Source organism: Gavialis gangeticus, unplaced genomic scaffold, assembly GCF_001723915.1.
Source record: "Gavialis gangeticus isolate Ggan-Ray unplaced genomic scaffold, GavGan_comp1, whole genome shotgun sequence".
In the NCBI taxonomy this organism is placed as follows: domain Eukaryota; kingdom Metazoa; phylum Chordata; order Crocodylia; family Gavialidae; genus Gavialis; species Gavialis gangeticus.
In genome coordinates, this window is record NW_017728980.1 from 7,990,642 (window position 1) to 8,017,322 (window position 26,681).

Below are 26,681 nucleotides of genomic sequence, written 5' to 3' on the forward strand. Positions count from 1 at the left end.
AAAAAAAAAAAAGAGGCTGGGCCCCCACTGAGGCACAAAGGAACAGCTCAGCTAGAGAAAGGACCCCAGGATGCTCCATTTCATCATCTTTTTCACCTCTGCACTCAGGACACCCTGGCCACACTACCTGACTGGAGAAGAGCAAATCTGGGGGTGGTGTAAACAGATGCATGTCTGTTGATGGTATAAACCCATGGCCACTTACATCACTTGGGGCTTTGGTTCTGGTCTGGGAGGGATGTGCAGCTCTGGAGGCTTGAGTCTTTCCTAACGCTGAGACTGAAGAGATGAGATGTTACACTCAAAGGAAAAGTCCTCTCTTGAGAAAATATCAAGTCAAGCACTCAGGTATTAGGAAAAGGCAGAATTAAGGCTGTCTGCATCCAAATGTGTGCACATACGGGGTGATACAGTCTTCATGTGAAGATATGTGATATGTGAAGCTCCCTAGAATTCAAAGCCCAGATGGCTCCTAATAGAAACCAATATATGAAGTCATGGTTAACACTTCACACCAAACTGCCTGAACCCCAGCAAACCTACTGGTGCAAAGCTCTTGTCCAAGAAGTTACTAATCCAATGGGGGTTCCAGTGATATTCTGTGACCATGCCTGGGGCTACTAAAACATGCCTTGGCTATAAACGCAATCCACATGTCTTAAAGCATGGCCCATCCCTGAAAACAACTCTAAAAATGGTGGGCAGTGTAATCCATAACCAAGAGATGCCAAAACAACTGTGGATTTGGGGTTCCTCAATCTGGGGTGAGGTGGGGTAACAGGAGGAGGCAACCTGAGATGCCTTGACAGAGGCCACATGAACACCTGAAATCACTAGTCCATTTGGAAAACCTGAGCTACTATGCCTTGCTCATTTCTGCATCAGAGCTGCTCAATTTACAAGCAAAGAGATTTTCTTCCCCAAACCATTAGCCCTGAAAACTCACCCAGGGCTTTAAGTATCAAGCAGAGTCCTTTCCATCTTGTGCATCATCACTGCAAATAGGAGATCTACAGGACAAATTATGCACTCGGCTACGCCTGAGCAAACCTCATTGCCATCAGATTACAGCCCTGGCCATGTGAAATCATTATGCGGTGCTTAAGCCTCAGTGTTTTAAGTGTCCCCAACCCAACAATATTACCCTAAACTAGTACAACTGATTGGGAGTTCACAGCATGAGAATTCTCTTGCTAATAAATGGGTTTTAGCTTCTATCTTTCCTCTAAGTTATAAAAGATCATCTTAATTCACACAAGTAGTTTTCCTTTATTGATTTTGGAGACTATCTTCTTACCTTCTGCTATTATTTATCTCTGTCGTCATATTTAACTGGGCGAAGTATTGTGGACAACAGTTTAAATATTGTTATTGATATAGAAGCTATACAAGTACACAGATAGAGATAAAGACACTGTCATAATAAAGTTGTATCTATCTTGCAAGCCACTAAAACATTCCCTCTCTACTGATATGATCTACATGTGCTTTTACACCACTTGAAAGCTCAGAAGTAACTTGCTGACTAACTGGCACAACCAATACTTTATATCAGGTTCTTACGGGGAAGGCAGCTTCCTCATTTTACACTACACCCCAGGGTTTCCTTAGCAAAGCCATAATGGTGTTAAAGGAACTTGCTGGTGATGACCACATCCCATCATGTCCCTTTGCCAGAAAGACAGAATTTGGCTTCCTCGCCATTTCTGGGAGGTTAGCAGCAATTAAACGATCTCTTAAGGTAGTGAAAAGGCACAGGGAAAACACCAAGTGCAGAAATATGATGTAACCGGAAGAACAACTCCAGGTCTCTTATTATGCCCCATCCTTTAATAAGATCTCTGGAAATTAAACCCTGGAAAGGATTGCTGCATATTCTTGACATCACACAGTGCAAAAGCTTGTGCGGTTTCCTGTCTTGACGTAAACCATGTTTGCTCCACGGGGTTTCACCTATGGCTGGATGAGAGCAGGCAGTTTAGAAAGACATCCAGCCTTGCTTTAGAAGACTCTCTCAGGCTGGAGAACCTGCCCTAGCTCTTGGTTAGCTGTTCCTTGGTTAGCTGCTAGAGGATTTTTATTCATGGCATTAACAACATTTAGACATCATTTTAAGTAAATAATCAACTAACTCATTAGCCCTTCCTCTGAATGATCCCCAATGCAAATACCTTCAGAGTTTGTTGCAAAGCCCATTTTTTTTCACACAAAGCTGCTGGCACAAAGTGAAGCAAAACAACTTAGAGAAAGAATGGCCTTTTTGTGAATTCTAGTCAGCCATACCCAAGTATGTGAAAGCAAACTCCACCAGGGATTAAGCTAATATAGAGATTTATGCTACTATAACTCCCTCTACCTTGGCATCCAGATTTGGAGCTGATGGATGCCTTATACATATGATAGATGGATTAGGTGCATAGAGGATTAGATGGCTTGGATAGAGAGACAAGCTACCTGTACTGTTTAAGTAGATTCTGCAGGAAAACATAAGCACCGAAAGACCTCTCTCTGCCCACCCTACACAGGCGCATGCACAGACTCGGGCGCAAGCAGCATGAATGAGCTGGTTGCATCACTCACAAGTGGCAGAGCACCAAAGGGGATCTGAATAAAAAATGTTTAGACCACATTATCGTACCTTCATGCTTAATCTGCTGCAGGAGGACTGTATCAAAAGCATCCTCTTATAAGCTTCCATTTGACTAATACGTTGAAAAAAAGCAGGGATATACAGGATGCTAGGCGTTGAAGTGTGCTAGAACACTACCTAGATGAGCCAAGTCAAGTCATTCACCATTGACCACAACCTGCAGGGCTCCTTCTGATTAGCATGTGTGATAGTGAACACGACATACTCCTATGTGTACTGAGTCTAAAATCACAGCCCCTGTCCTGTTAGCTAACTTGCCCCTGGAGAGCCACGCTCTAACTAGCACAATAAACCTGTTGGGTGAAAAGGGCTCAGGAGCCAACAAAAGCTTTTGTGGGGAGAGAAAAGGAGTAGAGGGTGGATTATTGAAGATGAGGACCCATTTTGAATAGTAGGATGTGCCATTCTCTGTGGACAGAAGGTTGTTACCCCCCACCCCCCCAAAAAACACACACACATCATTGAGGTGCAGTCAAACATGCAGATGTCTGATCACCCTCCTCAGCCACCTACACACTCATCAGTGATCCCTTTTTATTGGAAGACTGACATCCTCATCTCGGGGAACTGCTGCTAATGCTATAACTGACACCCCTTGCTCAGTGAACATGTGAACTACTTGGGTCACTTGCCGAGGGATGGGGTGGAATTCACTCAACTGCTCTTTTATTAAGGTATATGGGCTTGATTCTCAGTCAAATAAAGTGTAAATTCACTCTCAGGCCTTGCTCAGAGGCTTACCAGAGGAGCCCAAAGGAGCTGTAGTACAACTGAGAATCCGGCCCCTCCTTCTCTCTCTCTCACACAAACCCTCACAACGGCCAAAGCCCCCGTGAGCTCTGCCATACTGCTGAGATGTGCTGCAGGGTTAGACTGAGACTCCAGGATCCTGCATTTTTTTTATATAAGGGCCCCGCTAAACTCTGTGTGCAGCATCCCTCAGCCCACACTGTTTGGAGCCAGCCATCCCTTCTGGGCCTGGGTAATAATAGCCACGTCGCCTGCTCTCAAGCTTGATCCCATGTTCATGCTGTGCCCTGACTTGGTAGAGACTTGCCCCTTTCAATGCAGGGGGCCTTTGAGCTCTGTGTGCGAAAGGTGAGGACGAGGTAGTGAAACAGTGGGGATCCAGAGAGCTGCGACCTGCAGATAATTGCAGTGCAGCGTCTACCTTGCTGTGCTGCTGGCGCCAGTCCGCTCACATGCTAACGATGGAGGGGGGCAGATCAAGGCTGCAGAACTTCACTAGGGGCAGCTCCAGGGGCCAGGACCCAAGAGAAGGGGCCGTTCCCAGAGCGTCCAGGAAGGGCAGGGATGCTGGGGATGAACGTGCATTCTCCCTTCTCCAAATGCAAAGGGAGAAAGAAATGCTGGGAATCAAAGGGCCAAAAGGCTAAGGCTGGGAGAGCAGTTGGGAAATCATTCCTAATGGTAAGAGGCAAAGGGGTTCAGGAGTCACTGGGGCACTTTCACCTCTCTTCCCCTTCTCCTTTCTTCCAGAGAATCCTTCTCCTTTCTCTCCTCCTTTCTTGTCGTTCTTGTTCCCTCTCTGGTCAAAGAACAACACAAACCACATTGCACGGAAAAACAACAGAGTGGCAAAGGTCTAAGGATTCCCCCCTTCTTGCCTTTTATCCCCTTGCACAGCAGCGTGATGTGGGCCTGCTCATATCACACTCTTGGAGGAACACGCTGGTGCTAATACCCGGCCAAAGCAGCTGGAATTCAAGCCAAGCGAACTTCCTTGTTCCATGCATCGCATGAAACAGGGCGCCTATGCCTGACCTGCTCCTCTCTTCACTTCTTGGCTCATTTGCTCAGTTTAAGACAAGGGTCTTTCCACCCTGGAGGCTGTAAATCGCTTCCTCTTGTTCTGTCTATGATAGGAAGAGAGATGCCAGCTAGAAGGAAAAGGAAGTTGATGCCTCAAACTTTTTTCCTTAGCCATGAGTTGGACAAGGCTGAGACCTGCCTCCTTTTAATACTCTTTGCTGGAAGAGCAGTGACTTGTCCTATCCCCGAACAGCAGGAGCTTTCACAGAGCCCTGCTCAATCAGTGCTAGCCCCTCCACCCCACGGAGCACGATGTCACATAGCAGCATCCTTTCAGCGCCAACCAGGGCACTGGTGGGATGAGCTCTCTGGAAGACAGACTTTTGTCATGGACAATTAGGGCTCGCAACTCCTCCACCACTACCTGGTTTTATCCCTAATCACTTGGCTGTCCTTATCAATAATTAGCCAGAGGCAAGGGAAGAAAAATGCCACTAAGCTAATATTTTCCACATACTGTACAGTCATGAATCATTCAGGTTATAATAAATCTAGATGGAGCAATTACCTCTTTAAAAATAGATGCTTCCTCCCATTTAAGGACAGAAGGGAGGTTAATTTTTTTTTTTTTTGCTCACCTTGCGAGATTTTCTCCAAGCTGATGTGTGGGTGGGTCAGTCTGGGTCTCTGTCTTTTTGTCTCTCCCACACACATGCAGATTTTAATTTCCATTCTGTTTTCTGTCCTTGCTCATCCCTTGCTCCTTTTATTTGTATTTTAGTAGCAAGCAGGGTTCCCCCCTGTATTCTAGTAGCAAGCAGGGCCCTTCATGAGCGAAATGCAGTAGACAGCAAAGAGCTTGCAGTTTAAGCAAACAGCATCTGTCTCACTGTCCCAATTTTACTGATTTAATATCTGTTGTGCTGGGGAGCAATATCTAAATCACAGGAACTGCCAGGCTAGATTGGACTCGTGGACCACACAATCTAGCGTTCTTTCACCAACCATGGCTGACGCCCGGCCTTTTGGTCAAAGCTGTGGGAAGCCCCACAAGAGAAAGCTGTGGGCTAACACACAAGATGGGGAAAACCCATGCTACCTAAGAATGGGACATGCATTGATCACGTGAGAATGGGATCACCCCTAGCTCAGGACACATTTGCCTGTTTCACACATGATCACTGCCTCATCCATGTGTCATGTGCATGTGCAGGCCACAAAAAAGTCCTCCCAGCCCCATATAGAGCCCCGAGATCTGTAGAGGGAGAGGTGAAGAGCGAATCAGTTACACTGCTCTCCAGACAGCAGAGAAATAAAATGTCTCCCAGCTACAATCTCTGAAGATTTTCACACTCCTCTGTGACAGGCAAGATAACTACATGACAAGCCATTTTAACGACCCAACTGGGGAGGCTGCTTTCTAAGTAGGAGCCTTGCTCAGGAATGTCAAATGCTGCTGCTTTTGTGGAAGCTGCTGTTTTTGGGAGGGGGTTGCGAAGGCTGGGATACAATGCCCAGGGGGAAGCAGAGGAGGAATACCCAGACACGGGGCTCTGCAGTGTTCTGGGTGTGAAGGCAAGTCGTAGCTGTTAATTGGTGTGAGTGCAACCAAAGGCAGTCTGTGGCTTGCAGATTAAATAGCGGCTGAGCTGGTAGCCAGCTAATTCCTGCTTGAGAGGAAAGAGCTTTGGTTGTGTGTCATCCTGAACAAAATGTGCTGCAGGACCTGCCACAAAGAACAAAGGGCTGTCACTCAGAGCCACCAGCTCTCCAGTTTTTCATTAAGCCCCAGCTCCTCAAATTAGGCAGGTATGTGAAGACTTCCAGCTCTGGTAATAAAGTAAGTGCTTAGCCATCCTGGGTGTAGAAAGAAGCAAGAAAACAGAAATCCCAATCTCAAAATCCAGAGGGAAAATAGAAAGACACTCCAAATCACTGGTTTTTAATTTGGGAGGCTTTTTTTGGTGATGTTTGAATGCTTGGTCTCATCAGCATTCATCTCTTCCCAACACTCACTGGCTAGGGACAGACATTCAAAAAGTCTGAGCCTGAACTGATTCAATCTTTGCAGGTTAGTCTAACCTGGCTAGGCTGAACTGGTTTATAACTCCACAGACATCCCAGACATGCAGGCACATGCCTGCCATGGCTCAAGCTAGAAGTTGGGAGGGTGTTAGAGCAGCCCTCCTGTCCCTTCCATAGCACTGAGCTGATCCACACCCGCCCCACTCCCTCATACTCTGATTAGCCCAGCAAGGAATTGATAACACTGTTTATCACCCCATTAAGAAAACAACAGAGGGACATTACCAGCTACCTGTTGATTCTGCTTGTTTATTCAGCGCTGATGATAGCCAGCATGTGGTCTGCTAGCTAATACACAGACACCTCCTCAGCAAGCACAGGGGAGGGGGGAATTCCTGCTTAGCAGGGAGTGGTGAGGGGGATAAGGCGGAGCTGCATCCAGGGAGCAGAGGGGAGGGGCCAGCCCTGCTGGGGAGCAGAGAGCCCCACCCACCCCAGAGAGCATGCTGGGATGCTGGGGGAGTCTGATTTAACTTAAACCAGCAAGGGGTCTGCATAAACCGGCTTGACCCAAATCAGTTAAGTCTGATACTACATCCAACCAGGTTTATCTCAAACCAGTTTCAGCCATTTTCAAACTGGTTGACGTGCACAGAATGCGTTCTGTTACAGGTTTAAACCAGTTTCTGATCACTTAAACCAGTTTATGCATAATGTCTGTCCCTAGCCACTATGAAGGGAGCCTGTCTGACTGTCAGACTACCTTTATTCAGGGGTCTCACGTCATGGAATCCCTAACTTTAGGCATCTGAGGTTGTAACCTCCAGTCTGTACCAACAGCTCCAAAGAGCCGCCAAGTTCAGGGCTCGGCTGTGAAAACATTGATGGTGCAGAGCTTAGCATCCTCTACACTAAGTATTTGTGGCTATGGACCTGCTTTCAGGATCAGGTGCAAGTCCATGTCTTGCCTAAGGAACAAGCACTGAACAGAACCCCCTTGGGGCTGATTCCCAAGGCCACTGGCTTCAGCAAGAATTCAAAATCAGGTCCCCACTATTTATACAGAATGCATCTTAAAAGCTAATTTAGTTAACATTGTTCATGCTGATTTTTTAGTTTGTTCACTGCCTTTCTCGTGGACAAGGAAAGGAAAGGGGTCACCTTCATTTTTGTGCCGCGTCAGTTTTGCTCTTGGGTGCTTACTACAAATGGGCAAAATTCACTTCCATGCAGCTCAGCCTCCTACCCACCACTTGTAAACTGTCCCACCAAGGTTTGCTGTGTAGATAAAGCCATGCTTGTTTTCTGCACTGGGATCACCTGCCGTCTAGCTCAGCCCTGGAACATATGGGGGCAAAGCAAAAACCTGGGCTAATCTGTTTTCGCTGATATTAAAAACAGAACTTCCAAAACTAACAAAAGACAAATCAAGCTGGGTTTTCTATTGTACTGGGTGAACCAACCTGTAACCTTGGAGAAAACTTCACTTTTCTTTGTGCCTCACTTCCCCCTCCCACTCGTTGCCTTTCCTTTCTATAACCCCTCTGGGATACCAAATATTACGTTGCACACTGGGGGCCCTGATCTCAGCTCAGCTACAGCCCTTAGGTACTAATGTGATACAAATTAACAGCAATAATTAATTAATAAATCAATCAGTCTGGGTCTAAACTACATGCAGATGCTTTTAAAAATGCTCCTCACACTCCCCAGCACTCCTCACCCCCGACAAGCAAAGCTTATGGAAATACATATTCCTCCCTGCCCTACTTAGTTTGATTTCTAGCATATTTTCACACATCTTCACATTGTGCATTATTTTCACAAATGGTTGATTCTCTCCATAAATATGATTTTTATATGTGGGTTTCTGATGGGGAGGGGGGAGGGTGGCGAATAATAAAACACTAGGTGGAAGGTTTTAATTAATTTTGCATTCATTGTACCAGGAAAGCTCTAATGAGGTGAGAAATATCTTGTTATTGTCAGGATCCTGAAGTTAACAAAACCATTATAGAGGAATCCCTTTGAATTTAAGATCGGTGTACCCTGGGGGGCACACCTAGCTATAAATAAACCTAAGGAGATGGGGCGGAGGTGGATGTCTCTGTTAAACGCAGAAGCTCTACAGGAGGATTGCTCTTGGGCAAACGGGAACGTGGGCACACGGGAATGCGGATGTGGTTTTGTAATAGGACTGAGAATGTACCACTGTAAAGGCATGTTCTGGACTGTCAAGTGAACCACAGCAGTCACAAAACAGGTTGGTAGAGGTATAGCTGTATATAATTGTAATAAAAAGGGGGAGGTGGGGTATTGCTTTTGGACTTTCCCTCTAGCTTGCTTCTTTTGCCTTTTGGCTAGGGGCAAGTGAGACTGGGGGGTGGGATTTGAACTCCAAGGCCTCCAGGCTTGGGGCTTGCACATAGGGTGCCTGCCATGGATTTGCAAGCATCTGAAGCCCCAGGCTGAAGTCTGGGAGGTAGGATACTTGCTGGGGATAATGCCACGCAGACTTGAACGACTGACCTCCGCTTAGTTGATAGAATTTGGAATAGATTTGACTGATTTGGCCCGAGACATGACATTTCAAAATAACTGGGGGAAAAAAAGAGGCTGGTTGCCAAAGAGGAGTTGAGAGAGCATGGGGAAGCAAATGAAAGTGGTAAAACTCAGCTGCAGGGAACAATGCAAGGGGCGAACTGCCCTGCCACCAGATTTCCAGGGGGCAAATTTTTCATAAAAATCTGCGCTCAGTATGTGCCTGGAAACAAAAAGCCTGCACAGTCTGTAGCAAAACCAGTCTGTCTCATTTGCAAACCCAGGGGCTAAGTGCCCACTCCTGGTGACTGCGTCCTGCCCGTGGCTGCGGGATGCTGACCTGGTGCCCCCAGTGTGACTGTGCTCCTGCAGTCTAAAGGCAGGAACTGAAAGCCTTGTCCACCTTCCCCCTCCCCTCACCAGATCCTATGCTCCCACACACACACGCACATGCACACGTGTGCAAACTGCCGAACCAGACCTTTGTGCATCTCACAAGATTTTCTGGAGGCCTCCAGTCAACTTCACTGGAGCCTGGTGGGGGCTTTGCCCAAAGGAGAGATCCAGCATTTAATTCCAGTCTTTCCGGCTCCTCTTCCCCCACACTTCAGGCCTACTTGAAAGCCCCTTGAAGTCAAGCGAAAGGCTGCCACAGGCATGAATGATCCCTCAACTCCTCCTCTTCACCATCCTACCCTCTTACTCACTCTTCTCTGGTCCTCTCTCTTCCTGTTTCCCCCTCCCCCTTTCTTCCTGCCCCCACTCTGTCTTCATTCACATCCCGGTTTTTTTGTTCCCCATTTTCCCCAGTGCCTTGCCCCCCTTCTCCCCCACTCTCTCCCAGCATGGGCACTGACAGAATGGGGACACCGAACACAGTTACAGTATGTCAGTGGCTCAGGGGAAAGGAAGGGAAAACAAAATGAAAAGAGATGGGGGGGGGGGCGGAAAGGAAATTTTAGAAGGTTTTAATTAGATCTCTGAGCTGAGTGACTGGCACTTAATATGCAAATTTCTTAAGTCCTTCCATTGTTAAGTGAAATGAGAGTTTTATTTAAATGTGAGGATGGATTGGAAGACGGTGAAGGGTAATTGCAGAGGCGAAATGCACCCCCCTCCCCTTGCTTCACATAGCCAATAGCAGCTCAGCAATGCCAGGGCATTTAGGGATAGGCGAGTCCCTTCTCTTAGCTGGGAGCAGAGCTGCTTGCAGAAAGAAGAGGCTGTCTCAGAGCGGCTGCGCTGGAAGGAGAGACGTGAGGCAAGGACTCAGTCATGGCTCTCAATCCCCTTATAATTATGCTTGGGAAGCTTCCCATTCACAGTCGGTAACCACGGGTGACTCTCGATTTCTCCTTCCGCCTCCCTCCCCGCACCAAAAGGGAGAAAAAAAGAATTGCTGCCCTCAAGAATCAGTATTTGCAAAGCGGAAAAGTTCCAAAAATACACCAGGATGCAGGCGTGGGGAACTGGCGCCCTTGATTGATGCCAGCCCTCTCTGGCAGCCAACACAGATGCCATTTGGGAGTGGATTCCTCTTCCTCACAAATGACTCTCTGGGGACAGGTTCACCTGTAACCAGGACTGCAGGGCCCAGCTCCTGGGAATTTGGGGTCAGTTCTGGATCCCAACGTGCTCCTTTGGTGTCAGTTCCAGTTTGAGTGCTGCACGGGGAAAGAGGCCTGGGCTGCAGATGAAGCTCCAGTACGGAGAGATTTTAGCCCATGACCGCAAACCAGCATGCAAGACTTCCTGATCAGGCAACTGTTTCTGGAGCTGTAGAGCCTTTACCTATGAACTCAGACCTCTGCCCCATGTGACTCAGAGCACACTCCACATGTGACACCCGGCTGGGTCTAAGGTTTGGGTTCAGTTCCCAGTAACAGCCAACAGTGGAGGCTGCTGCACCTTCACTAGATCTAGATACAAACGTCTCCTCTTCAGTGACTCGCCAGGGAGATATGACACTTCAGATCTGAACGTCATGAATCCCAATACCTATCACCCCTATCGCCTCTCACCCCTGTCCCTGGGTAGTTGAAAAAAGACCATGTTGGGAACACAGGCGCTAAAGCACCTTCATCATAACCCCATGACAACTACATATGGTCACTACAGGGCAGAGTTAAGGTCATTTGGTTATCCGTGTATTTCTTACCTTAGCATGTTTGGATTAACTCCAAATATGCTGCATTTTTAATTAAGGGACATCTGCAACATCCCTATATTGCTTTTTATGCTTAAATTACTGATATGTGTCCTCAGCTTTAACTCTCTCTTAACATCAGTGAATATTCATTACAGCAGGGTTTGTCTCTTCTCTACCATGAAGGACATTACAGCAAGTTGCTGAGCTGGGTGGTTTTGGTAGGGATGAAGGGAGTAATGACAGTCAGAGGCTAGGAACGACATTCCTTGCTTGGAAAGCCAACACACTTGAGTCCATGAATGGGGCCATGAATGCACTCATGCTATTATGGGTATTATTTTGCAAGGGAAAAACAAATATGTTTTTAAAAATATCAACCAGCTTCTCAGTGGATTTGCAACAGCTGCCATGTGTCTAGCTTTGCTGCACCAAACCCAAACCATGGTGGGATACACACACATGCACACTCACACACGCACACACTTACACACCCAGCACAAAGGGAGAAGGGAAGGAATACTAGCTTGACAAAGTAGGGAGCTAAGATACAGGCAGACTAGAAGGGAGGAGATGGGAGGTGGGAGGAGTGGATTGGGAACACAGAGAGAAAGATTAAGGAGACACTGGCTATTTCATTATCCAAATGCCTCATTTAAGAAGCAAAATAACCCGGAGAATCATTAAAAAACTACAACCCACCACACAGGCCCTCCAGGAGGTCTGGAACTCACTAATAAGTCATTGCTGAGCTGGGCACGCCAGCTAAGAGCACAAGAGAACCTTAATGATCACCCTTCATTTGACTAATGACAGTCCCTTGGCTAACAGGAGCCGACTAGAGAGAGAGGACCCTGGGGCTCTCCACATTAGATACAGGCAGATAAAATGAATCCACCTCGCACACCCGCCCACCCTAGCCTGCTTGTGTGCGTGATGCGCTGGTAAAGCCTCCAGCTGCGCAGCCCAGACATAAAGTAACACTCAAGGTTCTTCTACTTAACGAGGCTGCTTCCCACCCCAGCAACCTTGATACCGCATGGAAAAGGGGCCACGTCTTGGACCCCGCCAGGTTCTTCCGCTGCAACTAAAAACCTCTCTGCTAAGGGCTTTTTTTCCCTCTTTGCTGCTTCTTATCCTTTGCCCTTCCTTTAAGCTGAGAGGGGGAGAAAGATCCAACTCGGTGACTGCACAGCCACCAGTGGGAGACCACGTGTTACACCACAAACTGTCCACGGGGTGACCATTCCCAGGGTGGACAAGTGGACTTGTTCCTTTCTCTAGGCACCTTGCAAGTTACTTGCTAGCAGCCTATCCTCCTCGTGGACACCGGACACAGGACGTCCCGGAGGGAAACGCTACAGAAAGCCAAGCTGCTGGATAAAGCTTACAACGGGGGCTCCGTGGTGCCACATACCGCATGACCGTGCTCATGTGAACACACCCAAAGGCCCCAGTTCAACAAAGCACTCAGGTACCGTTCTTTCAGCCTCTCTTGGGGTCTGTAGGCTATTGACGGCAAGGGAAAGAAACAGCCCATTCGCAGGTTTCCCCTTAGGGGACGAGGCACAACACTATCCGTTATAGTCATCCTGCTGTGACACAACATGGGGCAGAAGGACAATTTATAGAATTAAAAACAAATGTGCACCAAAATGCTTAACAGATTAACGCTTCTTTTTTTTTTTCTCTACCTGCAGTAGGCTAGAAATCACATCATGGTTAGGTAAAGAGAAACAACTACATATTTTGGGCAGGGGAGGAAAAGGGGCAGACAAGTTCTCACAAGCTGTGTTGTATGGTGCCTTTCTCGCACTTTGGTTCAGCCTAATTTGGAATCTCCTAAGCAATGGCGCTTCCACCATCTCTGGCAAGAGAGCCTAATACAGCTGCACTAGCTCTAAATTGCAGCCACACATGCTGCCCTACCCTTAGATGCCAGCAGCACAGTCCATACTGCCAGGAATAGTCCTTTATGCCCAGTTTGCTTTGCTGTGAATGAGGACACCAGTTGCCGGAAAGGGGTGAAGGAGGCCCTCTGTCTGCAATTCTCTGCTGCTATCTCTATGTGGGACAGCACCCCCCTCCCTAGCCCCTGAATTAGTGTTGTGCTATTGAACATCTCCCAGGCTGGGAGCAATCTCCTAGGTGCGATCACACCAGGATCACACCAGAGCTGCAGAAAAAGGGGTTATTCTCACTCTCCTTGGTGACTCACGCCTTTGCATATGCACATTATAACTCCATCCAGCATATCAGGCTGCTTGGCTCTAATTCTTAACTCATGTTTAACTTGCTACCCATCATCACCACCAAGGTCTGGCCATCACTGTAGACTGCTCTCAGTAGCATTACACTCACACAGACCCCTCATGCAGATACAGTTGCATAAAGCTTGCCCTAGGTGCCTTATGCTGTGGGGCAAAGAAGCTGCCTTAGAGCCTTGCATCACAGCAATCACACTGACACACTAATGTAGACAAGTCTCCATCAGCTGTGACTGTTTGCCAGGTACCTCCCTCCCCTCGCGTGACTGGCGTGGATTATTTTTTCCCCATTGGATCTTCATTTCGGTAATACTTCTATTCTCTAAATACAGCAGGGGAGGAATGGAGGGAGGGAAGGTGGGAGGGAGAGGAGCTATTTGAGCTAAAGGATAATGTTGGCACAAGATCAAATGGGGATAACCTGGGCGTGAATAAATTTAGGCTGGAGATTAGAAGGTTTCTAACCAGGAGTGTGGCTTTGCTACTGCCTTTCGAGCAGAGCAGGAGGGGCCAAAACAATCTTTCAGGTGGGCCTGGATTAACTAATAAAAGGGACTCTGTGGCCCAGCAGGGGATTAGACTCACTGCTCCAGGAGATCCCTTCAAGCCCCGTGTCTGTATTTAAATGCCACATCTCCCTATGAGCTCCACTGAGAGGGAGGATGCCATCCCAAGGTGAGTTCAAGCCAGGGGTTAGGTCCTGCTTTTCTTTTATGCTGTTGCCCCTTCTTTTGACACCGGAGCTGCACCCCTTTCAAGGGGCAGGCAAAGTGCAGGACCTTAAAGATGGACTTCCCAGCAGCAGAGAAATCAGTGGTGTAAAATCAGCCTAGGCTTGACAGCTAACTTATTTCACTGTACATGCATGAACTAAAATGGTCAAACAGCATGCAGGGCAATCCCCTTCTTCCAGAATCTCAACCCAGGGAGCACGTCTACCTCAAGGGCTGATTTCTGAGCCCAGGGCCCAGAAAACTCCCTTGCTGCTCACACAGCTTCTGCTTTCCTCAGTTTGCCTCTACACAAACCTTGTGCGTAATGCAAAGCTGACAGCAACACAGCAAGTCTCCCTAAGAGGCAAAACTTGTTTGCACACTAAGAAAAAGGGAAATTGGAAAACTGCATGTGACAGCGCCACCTGCCGATACCATAACAGCATTATATTTCTGCCCATGGTATTCACCACCTTTCCAGCTGTACCCCTGTCTCCTTCCCCTCCCCCAGGTGCACAAGAAGCGGGGAGCAGGTAAGAGGCACTGTTCCCTGGGGACTGGGTGAGAGCCTGGAAAGCCCAGGTGTGACTGGCTCTGTTCCCTGGATGAACACACCGCGTCCATCTCCTAAGCTGCGGGGAGATTGCTCAGCCCTCTTTTGGCTTTGATTAAGGGGGAAAAAAAAAAGTCTCCCAAGGAAGATATTCCAAAAAATTTACGACTCAATCAACTAACCCAAAAGGAGCATAAATGGAATTAGTTTTAATATTGTTAAGTTGCAAAAATACAGGCATATGTGCATGCCAAAGCTAAAACGGATGCATGCAGAGAGGCGAAGCATATGGGGGCCCATCTGGTAAAAAGCGCATTGCTAGACCTTCCTACACTTCTCATTTACAACAAGAAGCAAAGTTAGTGAACATAAATTTGCTTTGCAAAAAATGTGCAAGGAACAGCTTGCTTGCCCATAACTGTTTTACTGAGCAAGATATGAATAACCTTGATTTCTCATCTCAGCCACCTCATTCTCACTCTCAGGGGATTAATTAGCCTCTAAACAGGTCTTCAGATGGGAAAGCCTTGTAGCCTTGGAGAGTGAGAAAAAGGAGGAAATGACAAGACTAGATGACAGAGCAGGTCAGCACATTAGATGTCACTCGTTAGTTGTTTGTGTTGGAGCCTAGCACAGGTCACAAGTGAGAGGAGTTTGTTAGGTCTCCATTTATTGCCATTTGATATATAGACCAATTTGAAAGCGTATGCTATGCCACAACATTGGATCAGGCAAAATCTGAGCAGGAAGACAGCAAAAGGAAGACGGAAGGAGGGTGCTGTATATACCAAGTGAGTCACTGAAACACAGTGGGGAAGACAGATGGGGGTTCAGGAATAGCATAGCGAATGTGCGTTCATTGGGGGCTCACAGACGGTGGCAGAGCTGTGCAGCGACCAGGACTATAGAAGGGGTGACTTAACGGGGCTGTTGAAAAGTTTGGGTAGAAATTAGTTTGTGTCCATGCATCTCCAGGACCAGCACAGCAAAGGGGTCCTGCGGTGCACTGAGAAAGGAGCAGGTGGGACAGACTAGGATAGCAAAGTGCCATGGATCAGATACAAGATGAGACGTCAGCAAAGACCTGTTGGGGTGAACGATTAACAGCAGGGTCAAGGTGCGATCGAAGAGCTGCCCGGAGAGTCTTGAGGCTCCTGGGCCCTGGCCTAAATTCAATTAGTGCAATCAGCTCTTCAGGTCAATGAGAACTGACATGCAGAATATGTCAGAGCAGAAGCAGGAGGGCTGCAGCTGCCTGTGTAGGGATGAGCAGACCCTAATTTTAAAGCAAACATGTAGCAACATCACTGAGCTTGGCAGGTCCTCTCAATGCATCTGTTCCCTTTGGAAACGGTGGATTCTAGCAGTGCTCACTAATCGTTCTGTTTTTGCTTGGGAATTAAATGAGAGGAGGAAAAAAAAAATCAAATCCTTTTCTAAATATGATACCATGCAATATAAATAGGAGCAGGTGTGGAACAGCAAAGCTGCCCAAAATGTCTCCTACTGCAGATGGGAAAACAAGTTCTCTCTCGCACATGTGGGACCAAAGAGTTGCATCGTCCAAGCGGAGGCAGGAATTGTGGGTTTTTCTCTGCCCGTGGTTTGCTCTGTGATTCCAGGCAAGTCACTTCACTTCTCGAGCCCTTTACTCCCATCTAGTTTCTATGCATAAAATAAGATTTATGTTTGCAGAGATCCTTGCCTTTATTAGGATTCAATAACGTGTCACTTTTGAGGACTTCTGTCTGTTCTGGTCCCATCTGAGAAGAGTAGCAGAAGTGCCAAGCAGGCTGCAGCAGGGGTGTTTCTTGTGCTATGTGAAACCCATGTGAAACCCGGGAAATGCTCGGACCTTGTGAGACTGCTGCAGCAAAAGGCACTAGGGAAGATCATCATCCGGCAGCATCCCCCTATGAGTGCACATCCAACTCTCCAAAGGCCATTACTGGCACAGGCCTGCAAGGATGCCCCTTGAAGCTGAGAGGAGTGAGAACTAATGACAGCATCTTCAAAGAGGCCTCTAGCCCAGATGAGTCTTTGCATCTCTAGCAAGAGAATGACCTTGGCTCTGACAAGCTTCAATAGCTCTCTGAACTGGAGCGTTTTCATCCCCCAGTCATTTAAGGCATTACTGCAACATCTGAGAGCTTTTCAAGCTTTAATATAGCCCTGTCATACTCCTGTGAAGTAAAGAAGTGTGATTATCCCCATTTTATAGACGGGAAACTGAGGCACAGAGAAGCTAAGTGACTTGTTCAAGGTCTCACAAGAAATCTGTGGCAGGGCACGGGACAGTCAACCCCCTTACCACTGGACTGTTTCTCCTCTCTAGGGCTGCAGCTGGGGAGAGCACTCCCATTCATGAATCATTGTTAAATTATATCATGGATTAAATACATACATATATACACAACAATAACAAAAAAACCCTCTCGGTCTAAGTTTTCAAAAATGCCTCGTGGTTTCTGCTACCTCAATTACTGGGTGTCCAAGGGAAAAGAAACTAAAAGGGCCTGCTTCTCAGAGGGCAGGTGCTTGGTGCTTCCTGGAAATCAGGTCCCTCAATTTAGACGCACAAAAATGGTCATGGCCAAAATCATGAGGCCATGTTTATATATAAGGCTCCCATGCTTAAATATAAATTAGGGAGAGGGAAGAAGGGAAAACACTAACAAGAGGCAGGAAGTTAAGAATTCAAAGCCATGAAAACAAAGGGAAAAGGATATAAAAGTCAGCTGGGTTAAGCACAGATGGTCAGTGTGAATCCAGGATGTCCCCTGCTTTCTTCTGTTCCCAGTGTAATGGCAATGCTAACAACTTTCTGAAGTTAAGTCTCTTGTTTAAGGGGGAAAAAATATTTTCCTGTAAGGTCTATAAAAAGTGACTTAAAGCATTTACCAGAAGGCAAGATGCCTTCAAAAAGATCTGCAGGCTTATATAAATATGTATTTAGGATCAACTAAATACATACTAGGGATTTCAAGCATTTGTAAAGATGTCTTACTTCACTGCCTGCAGAGAGAAATTGGTTTATGTTACACATATTTTGACATTTGTTCCACCAATTATGATTTAGTACATGCAATATATCTTATGTTAAGCATGTATTAGTATACGTAGCATGTAGGTCTGTACAAGTGCCTATCCAAGTTTTAAAACAGGTTAAGGGTGTTTTGTTACATGCTTATATCATATGCTTAGTAGATACATCTGTTTGGCATGAACCAATTACTTTAACTAGAACACAAATTATTCCTGTTTTGCAATCCATATTCCGTATTTTAGTATATGTATCATATATTAAATTCTTGCCTGAAGTTACACTTGGTTAAATCTTGTCTTTATGAGGAAAATAAAACTTATTCTAGAGTTACGATTTTAGAGAGGAATTTACCATATGACACACCAAAACTCAAGAAGGAAACAGAGAAGTAGGCACAACCCACAACAAGCATGTTGATGTGTGCACTAAATCCATGTTAAAGGCATGCCACACACCTACCAACACGTGAGCAGTAAAAATGGAGTCCTGATGGCTAAGGTACATGCACTGTACATTTTTTATTGTGTTGTCATGCATGTTTTGGCCACTTTCATTTTACACAACGGGCTTCACACCACTGTGCCGAGTGCATTAGGGTTCATTTCAAAATGGCCCAGGCAACATGGATAGGTGTAAAGCTTGAAATCTGTATCACAGCTAGAGGGTCCAATCCTCCCTGCTTGATTCCACTGCCTCCAAGATTCAAGATCTATCCAGCAGGTGAAGCAGTGAGCACTGGATTGCTTTGAGCATGTTCTCCCCCCAGCTACTGGGGCATCTATACAGATTAGAAATCCAAGACATGGGGTACAGGAGACAGGACAGGAGACAGTCCCTGGTATGCAGCAGGCGATTTATGATGATTGCTAATAATGGACAAGATGAAAGAGCAAACACGTTATTCTAAACAAGAGTCCTGGCTACTGGAATAAGGTAGATCCAGGAGAAAGCTGATTCTGCAGCCGAGTGGAAGAGATGCTGCTTCCCCAGGTGCCCAAGGCAAGCATCGGCAAGATCTGTTCTGACATTTTAAGTGGAGAAGTGCTAAACAGAAGTGGGTCTCAAGGAAAAAGCTAGTTAGGGGGCAGGGGCAGGGCTGCCACAAGGCACAACAGAGATGACTGCACTGGGTGAGGAGACTGCAGGAGAGCTGGAAGCGAATGAGCACCAGCAAGTGCTACACTCCTACTGGCACAGGGTACCAGCAGTTGGCGGACATATGGCTGTCAGTGCTCTAGCCTCCTTGCAAGGAGGGTCTTTGGCAGATCCCCTAACTAGCATCCAGGGCTTGGTACACAGAGCAAATCAGGTGTTTTAGCTGTATATATGTTTCAGAGCTCTGCACTAAACACTGAGAACACAGTAATGCCAGGGAAACTGGCCCCATGGCTCACTGACAGCAGAGGCTGTCTCCTCCCAGGGACCAGCTAGCATCTGACTGGCTTTAGTAGCTACCACTGGTAAATGTCTGGTGGCCTGCGTGAGTTGGTCCTCTTCTCAGTGAACAAATATCCCTGTCACAAAACCCACGGCTGCTAACTGATCCACTGCTGGCAGCCTTGGCAGTATCATGGTGACAATACAGGACATGGAGACTGATCTCCTCACCCCCAGAGAGAGTGCTGTCACAGGAGGGCCAAGGTGTGGTGGGGATCTGTGTCCCAGCGACTCTCCAGGTAAACCAGGCATTCATGCAAGGACCCTCCCCAGGGACACAAGAGATGAGCCTTCAGGTCCTATTGCTGAAAGACCACACTGCTAAAAATGCCAAGGAGGGGACCGGTCAGGGTAGGTGGGTCTGTGGTGTGAACAACGTACAACAAGAACAGGACATATTCACGCTGGCCACACACAATTCACTCAGTGAGAGCTACTTCAGTCTCCAGGGCCATCAATCCAGCATCTTTTATGAGAACTCACCTTCTTATACAGCTAAAGAAACTCAACAGACACTGGGCCAGGCTCTCCTCCTTGAATCCATAAAGAAGGAGTTGGGCCAATGCATACGCACAAGCCCCGGATGTAACCTGTTATCTCAAGGACTTCTCTGAACCACATATAGCATTTCACTATCACTGGTTTTCAAAGAGACAGAATGGAGAGAACTGGCCAAACTGTTAGGACCACAATTAGGAGGTGGGCGGTCACCCTGGGTAGAAACACAGGCCAAGGTGGGAGGGTGGGGAGGGGGAGCAGGAACAGAGAGCAGGGACCCAGGCCAGGTCTGGAGCAGGCTATAGCTGTACAGGGTCAGGACATGGATTGGACAACTGCATATCTAGGTCAGGAGCTGGCTGTCAGAGGATAAAGGTCCGGAAGAGGAATGAATTTAGGAAACGAGACCCAGGGCACAGGTAACCAGGAGCAGGCAGGGGGGTATCTATCCTGCTGAGTAGCCTGCTGAGCACTGAAAGGCAACTGGGACTAGGTGGGAGTAGGTGTAGCCACTGGCAACCAGGCTAAAAGTTATGCCACTACAAGCAAGGGTTAACTCTGGGCCTTTCTACCTAGCTTGTCTTAGGGTTAACTTCAATCCACTCCATGAAGATAAAACAAGCAATTTGCAGTCCTCCAACATCCCAGGATGCATCACTCCCAGCCCTGCCGTTGCAGAGCAGGGGTAGAGCCCAGGTGCTCGGGCTCCTAGCCGTGCCCCTGCTGGCAAATCAGAGCCGTCTAGGTAAGAAACGGTATTAACCCTTAAGGTGCCACTGCCCACAGCATGGTTTAACTTGAATGCCGTTTAACATTGCCCATAATTCAGTGTGGTCTAAGTGGAACGTGTCTAACTCAGGTAGCGTGGGCCAGTTGGTAGCAATTTGGCCAGCCGGCTGCCCTACCCCTTGACACAGGTAGACTCGTACGTGCAAATGAACTTCCAGGGACTTATTTACCTTCCACCTCCCTCCTCCAAGAGTGTGCTGTGTTCCTGTGCAAAGACAGCAAGCTGTAAAAATAAACCAGTAAAAGGTACAGCTAGGAGTCAATGAATCAGGCCACATTACTGGCCTGTCTCCTTCAGCAGACAACTGCAAGCCATAGCCAGTCCCTGATGTCTTAAGGCAAGGAGTCACTTCACCCCATTACACAAACGCCTCGCCAATTATGCCATGCCAAGGATGTGCAGAAAGAAGTCTTTTCCTGACCCCAGAGGTGATGTGCTTCAGACAGAAGCACGAGGCCTGCCCAGCCTCCATTACTGACTTGCTGGTGCCAGAGCAAGTATATACATCATCCGAACTGTGTCTCAGCCTTTGTTAAGTTCACCCACTTTCCACTACAGAGGTGGCAGAGTCAGGCCCCCAGGGTTTCTTTGCTCTGGGTCATGATCTTTGTTTGAAAGCAAGACCATGTTTCCATTCACAGAATGTCCCAGCCCTGTGTACTGGATGTCCACCTCCAAATGGGATATCAAAGGCATTCCTGACATCAAAGGCCTCAGATATCTACCTGGATCAGGGCAGGAAAATGACTTTGATACAAGAAAGAGGGACGGTTCAGATCAATTAACCCCTGAACTAAACTCTCCCATGGGGAGATGAGCATTTACATTCAGAAACCCTGTTCTGCTGTCACAAGATCAGAGCAAGCCCCGGAGACTGTGATGATGATTTGCATTACAGTAGCACCTAACAGGGGTCACCAAGCTGACAGCTTCCTTGTGCGAGGTACTGCATTGATGCATTGTGGGAGAGTCCCTGCACTCTTATCCAGACAGACTCTTATCCAGAGAGACAGGCCAAAGGTTGTGGGATAGAGATATTAGTACTCCAGTTTATAGATGGAGAAGTGAGATGCAGAGGCACTGACATGCCCAAAGTCACACGGAAAAATCTATGGCCCAGCCTAAAATTGGACCCAGGTGTGCCGAGTCCTAGCAAAAGTCTTATTTATGCCTTGCCTGGGAAGAACTGGGATGTGAACAGACAACAAGCACGCAGAGTTTAATACTGCTCTGCACACCCGACACAGCCTCCACATCAATCATTACCCATGACAGGCGCCATTCCACAGCTGGCGTAACCGATGAGAACTACGCATCAGGTAGAGAAATGAGATGCATCTGCAGAGCCAAATGGGGCGTTGGACCCCAGGGGCTGAGCTGCAGGATAGGATGGTTTTAGAGCCTGTTGCCGCACTGCGTGGGTGTGGATTGCACAGCTCCCGTGCAGTCTATTCATCACCTCCAACCAGAGCTATTAGTCCTTTACTTGCATGAGCACAACAGTGACAATGTCCTTTTATCCAGGTTTCCCGCTGTGCTCAGATACACTGGGGCTAGTGATGTGAAGTGTAGTTAAAAAATTATGCTTACTGCTTCATATTAAAGTGGATGCAGCTGCCAGGCCATGTCGAAGATAGGAAAGCAACATGGCATGCTGTTCATCCCTGATCATTTAACTCCCTGCTCACTGACAGCAGGAAACAGAACATGCATGTATCTGTGTGCGCGCACACTGTAACAGGAGGCCTGTGGCCCCATTACAGAGAAGGGGAAAGGAAGGGTGCTCATGCCTTTAAGGCTGCAGGCATGGATCTGGCCCCAGGCCTTCTCCTGGGTATATAAGCAGGATGAGTTAGTCATCTGTCCTTGGGGTAGCTGGAGTAAGGAGTCAGGACCTAAGCCTGGAGTGGGACTGGATGGGGTACAAGGGCTATTAGAGGGCTGCACTGGGTGGGATGAATGCTGAGAATAGCAGTCCTGTGGACGTGGACTACCTCACTTGAGATGGTTGAAGGTTTGAGAGTGTTGGCAGATTTTGGGAGCCACAAATGACTTAAGCTGTTAAAAGCTGAGAGGCATAGGGTGGCTGTAAGGGGAATAGGGAATGGGAGTTATCCAATGCTAGGCATCTTGACTGGGGAAGGGTTGGCTGCTTGCACTGCTGGCCAGAGACAACGGCTCTTTAGGAGAGTGGACTAGGACCCCTCTGATGTGAGAAGTGGTACCATTTAGAGGGACTGCCCTATAACCTGGACTGAGGGTCTATATTAATGTATCCCACTGAGGTGTAGCAGAGGAAATACTGGGTGTCCAGGTGCCTGGAGAGGCAGTCAGGCAGTGGTGATTTATGGAGCAAGACTAGGGTCCTACTGCATGAATTGCCACCACAGATATATGTCATACCTGGTATAAGCATTTGAGATGTCCGGGAAGTGTTTCCTATATTGTAATAGTAACACACACTCCACAGCGTTCCTGGGACAGCCTATGAAAAGTCAGAACTTGAAGAAAAGAGCAAGTCTAGTGGTGAGAGCAAAAAAACCTGGGAATTGGGACTTCTAACACTTCCTCAGGTTTGCCACAAATTCAACATACACCTTTAAGTGAGCCACTTTACCTCTCTGGGGCTGAACCTTTTTCCCCACTGTAAATTGAGAAATAAGGACACCAGTAGATTGAGAGCATTCAGCTATTAATGTCCATAGATTGAAAGCATTCAGCTATTAATGTCCATAGATTGAGAGCATTCAGCTCTTAATGTTCATAAACTGTTGGGGTGCTTTTTTGGGGAGGCGGAGGAGATAGGCAGAGAAGGCATTATTAATATAAACAACAGGTCTTTACTTCTGCACATTATAGGTACCACCCCCTCTTCCTTGGAACAGGAATAGCATCCAACTATTTGCCCTGGGAACAGCATCCACCTATTACTTGATTTTGCTTCCGCAGTATACTTGCAAGCACTTCTGTTTATTTAGCACAGTTGACCCAGACACATCAGTCATTCCTACAAATGTTAGCATCCCTCCAAGGTAGGTAAGTACTATGACCTACACTTTATGGTTGGGGAAACAGAGGCAGAGAAGGATGAAGTAACTTGCCCAAGGCAATGCAGAGACTTGGTGGTAGAGCCATAAATATACCCAGGGGGGTCCCGATTCCAGCTTCTTTGTGGAATTAGCCAAGGCTCCATCAATAAAACCACATGAAAAACTACCAGTGAAGGATTAAAGGCAACACAGCACATACGGAAACGCAAAGGAAGATGCCATGAGCAATCCCTCTTGGTAACCCCTAGTGCATTTCAGCGTCTCTATTCAGAGTCAGCCCAGATGCCCCCCATCTCCCCTTCTCCTACCTTTTTTGGACAGGTGTCTCCATGTCACGGTAGGCTCTGGTCTCCCAAAGGCCAAGCACATGAGGGTTACACTGCTGCCTTCGTTCACGGTGATGTCTGATGAGATGTTTATGATCTGAGGGGGTACTAGAACGAGAGAGAGAGAGAGAGAGAGAATTAGGAGAAATGCCTGAGCTGATGGTACACATTACTGACATCTGCCACACTTGGGAGTCTCCATCCTTTTGCTATGGGACCACACACCTGAAGTGGCTCAGTATGGAATTATTCATGCTGGTTATGGGCTCCTCGTTGAGTGCTGCCCCACACAGGAAATGCAGCATCAGTCAAAGAATGTTTGAAACCCCTGGAATAACCCCCACCCCCACCCCCGGACCTCCAAGAGACAGCACACTCTCTTCCCAAGTCTCCCTCCTTTCTACGGGAGATGGTGCACAGGTAGTGCAGGAGGAACATTCGACTTGCTGGCACGCCCTGCAATTGGAAATGCTCTAGAGGCAACTCTTTTTACCTTTACTTCTCAGCAGAGTTTTACAAGCAGGAGGCAACTGAGAGTCAGTTTGCTATTAAAGCACATGCCCCTGCTGCCGAGAGGTGCCTTGCATGGCTTCATGGTATTAGCTTAAACCATTGACACCAGCCTGGGCTCATCATATAGGTGAAAAAGTATGTGTTACACGGATCATGGGTGAGCTCAAATCAAAACACCAGATCTCACCACCTTGTGGTACTTCACAAGGTAGCTCTACTGTGAAAGGAAGGAGTGATTATAACATACACTAGCATGCCTCTAGCTTAACCTGGCTAGCACCATTAACAAATAGCAGTGAAGACACAGTGGCATGGGGTCAAGCATGTGCTAGCAACCAGTATCCAAACTCTGGGGCCCCTGGGGGCATGCTCCACTTGTGAGTAGGTGCTGGAGTCTGTGCCATTGAGCTTTTCAGATTTGCACTGATGCTTCACAGCTGGGCCCAGAGCCAGGCACATAGTAATTTCTCACTGACAAGAGAAATAATCCCCTAGGTGCTATTACGGCTAGATCTAAGATCCACTGAAGTCACCCAAATTCCTACTGGCTTTGGATGAGGGCCTTTAGTTAACTGCCTTGTAGTAGGGTTTCATAGCACCCAAAAGTATTCTGCATGGCTTAGACACATGGCGAGCCAGGCTCCTACCCAACAAGGTTCACAAGCTCCACAAGAGGGGAAAGAAAATGAAAAAAAAAATTGTAGGGGGAAGGGGTGGAAAGAAGGAAGGGATGGTAGGAATACCTTCCCTTATTCTTAACCCCCGGCTTTCTTTCCCCCATGTAAACTGGAATTTAAGAAAATCCTCAGTCCATTTGCTTTTGGAGCCATTCCTGCTGTTTGTGACCCTTGTTCATTTAACCTGCTGCTGTTGGTAGCTGGCTTGATTTTTATCCTAGGCAGGTGGCCTTTGCAGCTGGTGAACTGCTTTATTTTTAGACAGTTGGGTTGTACTTCTGTCCCTGAACAGAGTGCGGTCCTGCCTGCAGTTCAGGATCTCAGCTCTGCAGTACCTTCATGCAAACTTGCATGTGAAATGGTTCCCCTGCAGTACCCTCTCTCATGCACAACCTGAATGTGAGATTGGCATGGCTCTCCTGTCCCCAAAGAGCAGAAATGCACAGGTTTTTCTGGGCCCTCCACAACCCACACCCACACCAGGTGCTCAGAAAGGCCAAAAGGTCCCATATGTTTCAACTGTTTTATTTAACCCAGAGGTGATTTCCTCATGCACAAGGGTGACTCCGGATGATAGGGGGAATTTTAGACCCTGGCTGTTTTCCAGCCTGCTTGGATTTTCTATTTCAGTTCAGTGTCAAGACCCAGCTGGGATCCTGGCAGCTGAAGGCGAGGCACAGACATTCAAAAACCCAGGACAGAACTGATTTAAGGTACGCTGTTTTTTGTTAGCAGCATAATTTAGATCAGTAGCGAACAGAAGACACATTCACCCTTTGGTGGTGGTGGTGGGAGCAAATCTTAGCCTGGGTTTTGCCATTTTTAAACCAGTCCACATGTGCCAAACTTCTGTTTGGTTACAGGTATAGACCGGTTTCTGATCACTTATACTGGTAAAAGTGTAATGTCTGTACCTAGCCTAAAAGTCCTGAAGCAGAAAGGCTCCCCGCCCCCCAAAAACCCAGGGCTAGGCTGGAGGTCTCCCCTGCTGACCCAAGATCTGACCTTGCCACGACAATTTGGTTGTTTCCTGCTGTCTTGCTCTCAGCACCCAACGCCCTCAAAGTGATTTTGCCACCTAAGAACAAACTCACGCTTCACCCTCCAAAAGCAGCCACATGCACCTAAGCCAGCTCTTCTGCTTCCAGAGGCTCCTCGCTCAGCGTGAAACTCATCTCTGGTTTCCCACTTCAAGAAGCACTAGCTTAAGCCTCCTACCAAGTGAGATCTATCACTAATTTACTCTTAGCAGAGGGGATGAAGGTGAAGCCTTCTTAGAGAGAGATATGTTTTCTGAATAATCTGCCCCTCTGGCCTCATGTCAATTTGGATAGTTGATTTTTGGTTTTCTGGCCCAAGTGGCCTTGGTGCTTGACTTCTGCATCGGTCTGGTTTTGTTACAGGACAATTCAAATCAATAAATGAACCTGAGGTTCACCAGGACAGAAACCGGTGAGAGAAGATAGGAATTGGAAGCAATTTCAGAGCTCTGTCTCACTACAGGCAAGTCACAATGACCCCGAATTTGGGTGCCCGTGCTCAAAATGCACCCGATTTTCAGAGGGGCTGACATTGGACAGCTGCGGCTGATCAGCGGCTTTGCAAATCAGGCCCAGAACAACTGAAATGGCCAACCAAATACCAAAGCACTTAACACCAGAGGCTTCTTTGAAAAC

At 47.4% G+C, this 26,681-nt stretch overlaps 1 protein-coding gene across 6 annotated transcripts in view; it reads right to left on the reverse strand.

Moving 5' to 3' along the window:
- Positions 1-26,681, reverse strand: part of LOC109292186 (opioid-binding protein/cell adhesion molecule homolog) — an 805,011-nt gene that overhangs the window by 83,584 nt on the left and 694,746 nt on the right. For all 6 annotated transcript variants that reach the window (XM_019509519.1, XM_019509543.1, XM_019509549.1 and 3 more), the window contains one exon: positions 23,798-23,923. In XM_019509519.1, coding sequence (XP_019365064.1) covers positions 23,798-23,923 — 126 coding nt within the window. The remainder of the gene's footprint in view (positions 1-23,797; positions 23,924-26,681) is intronic.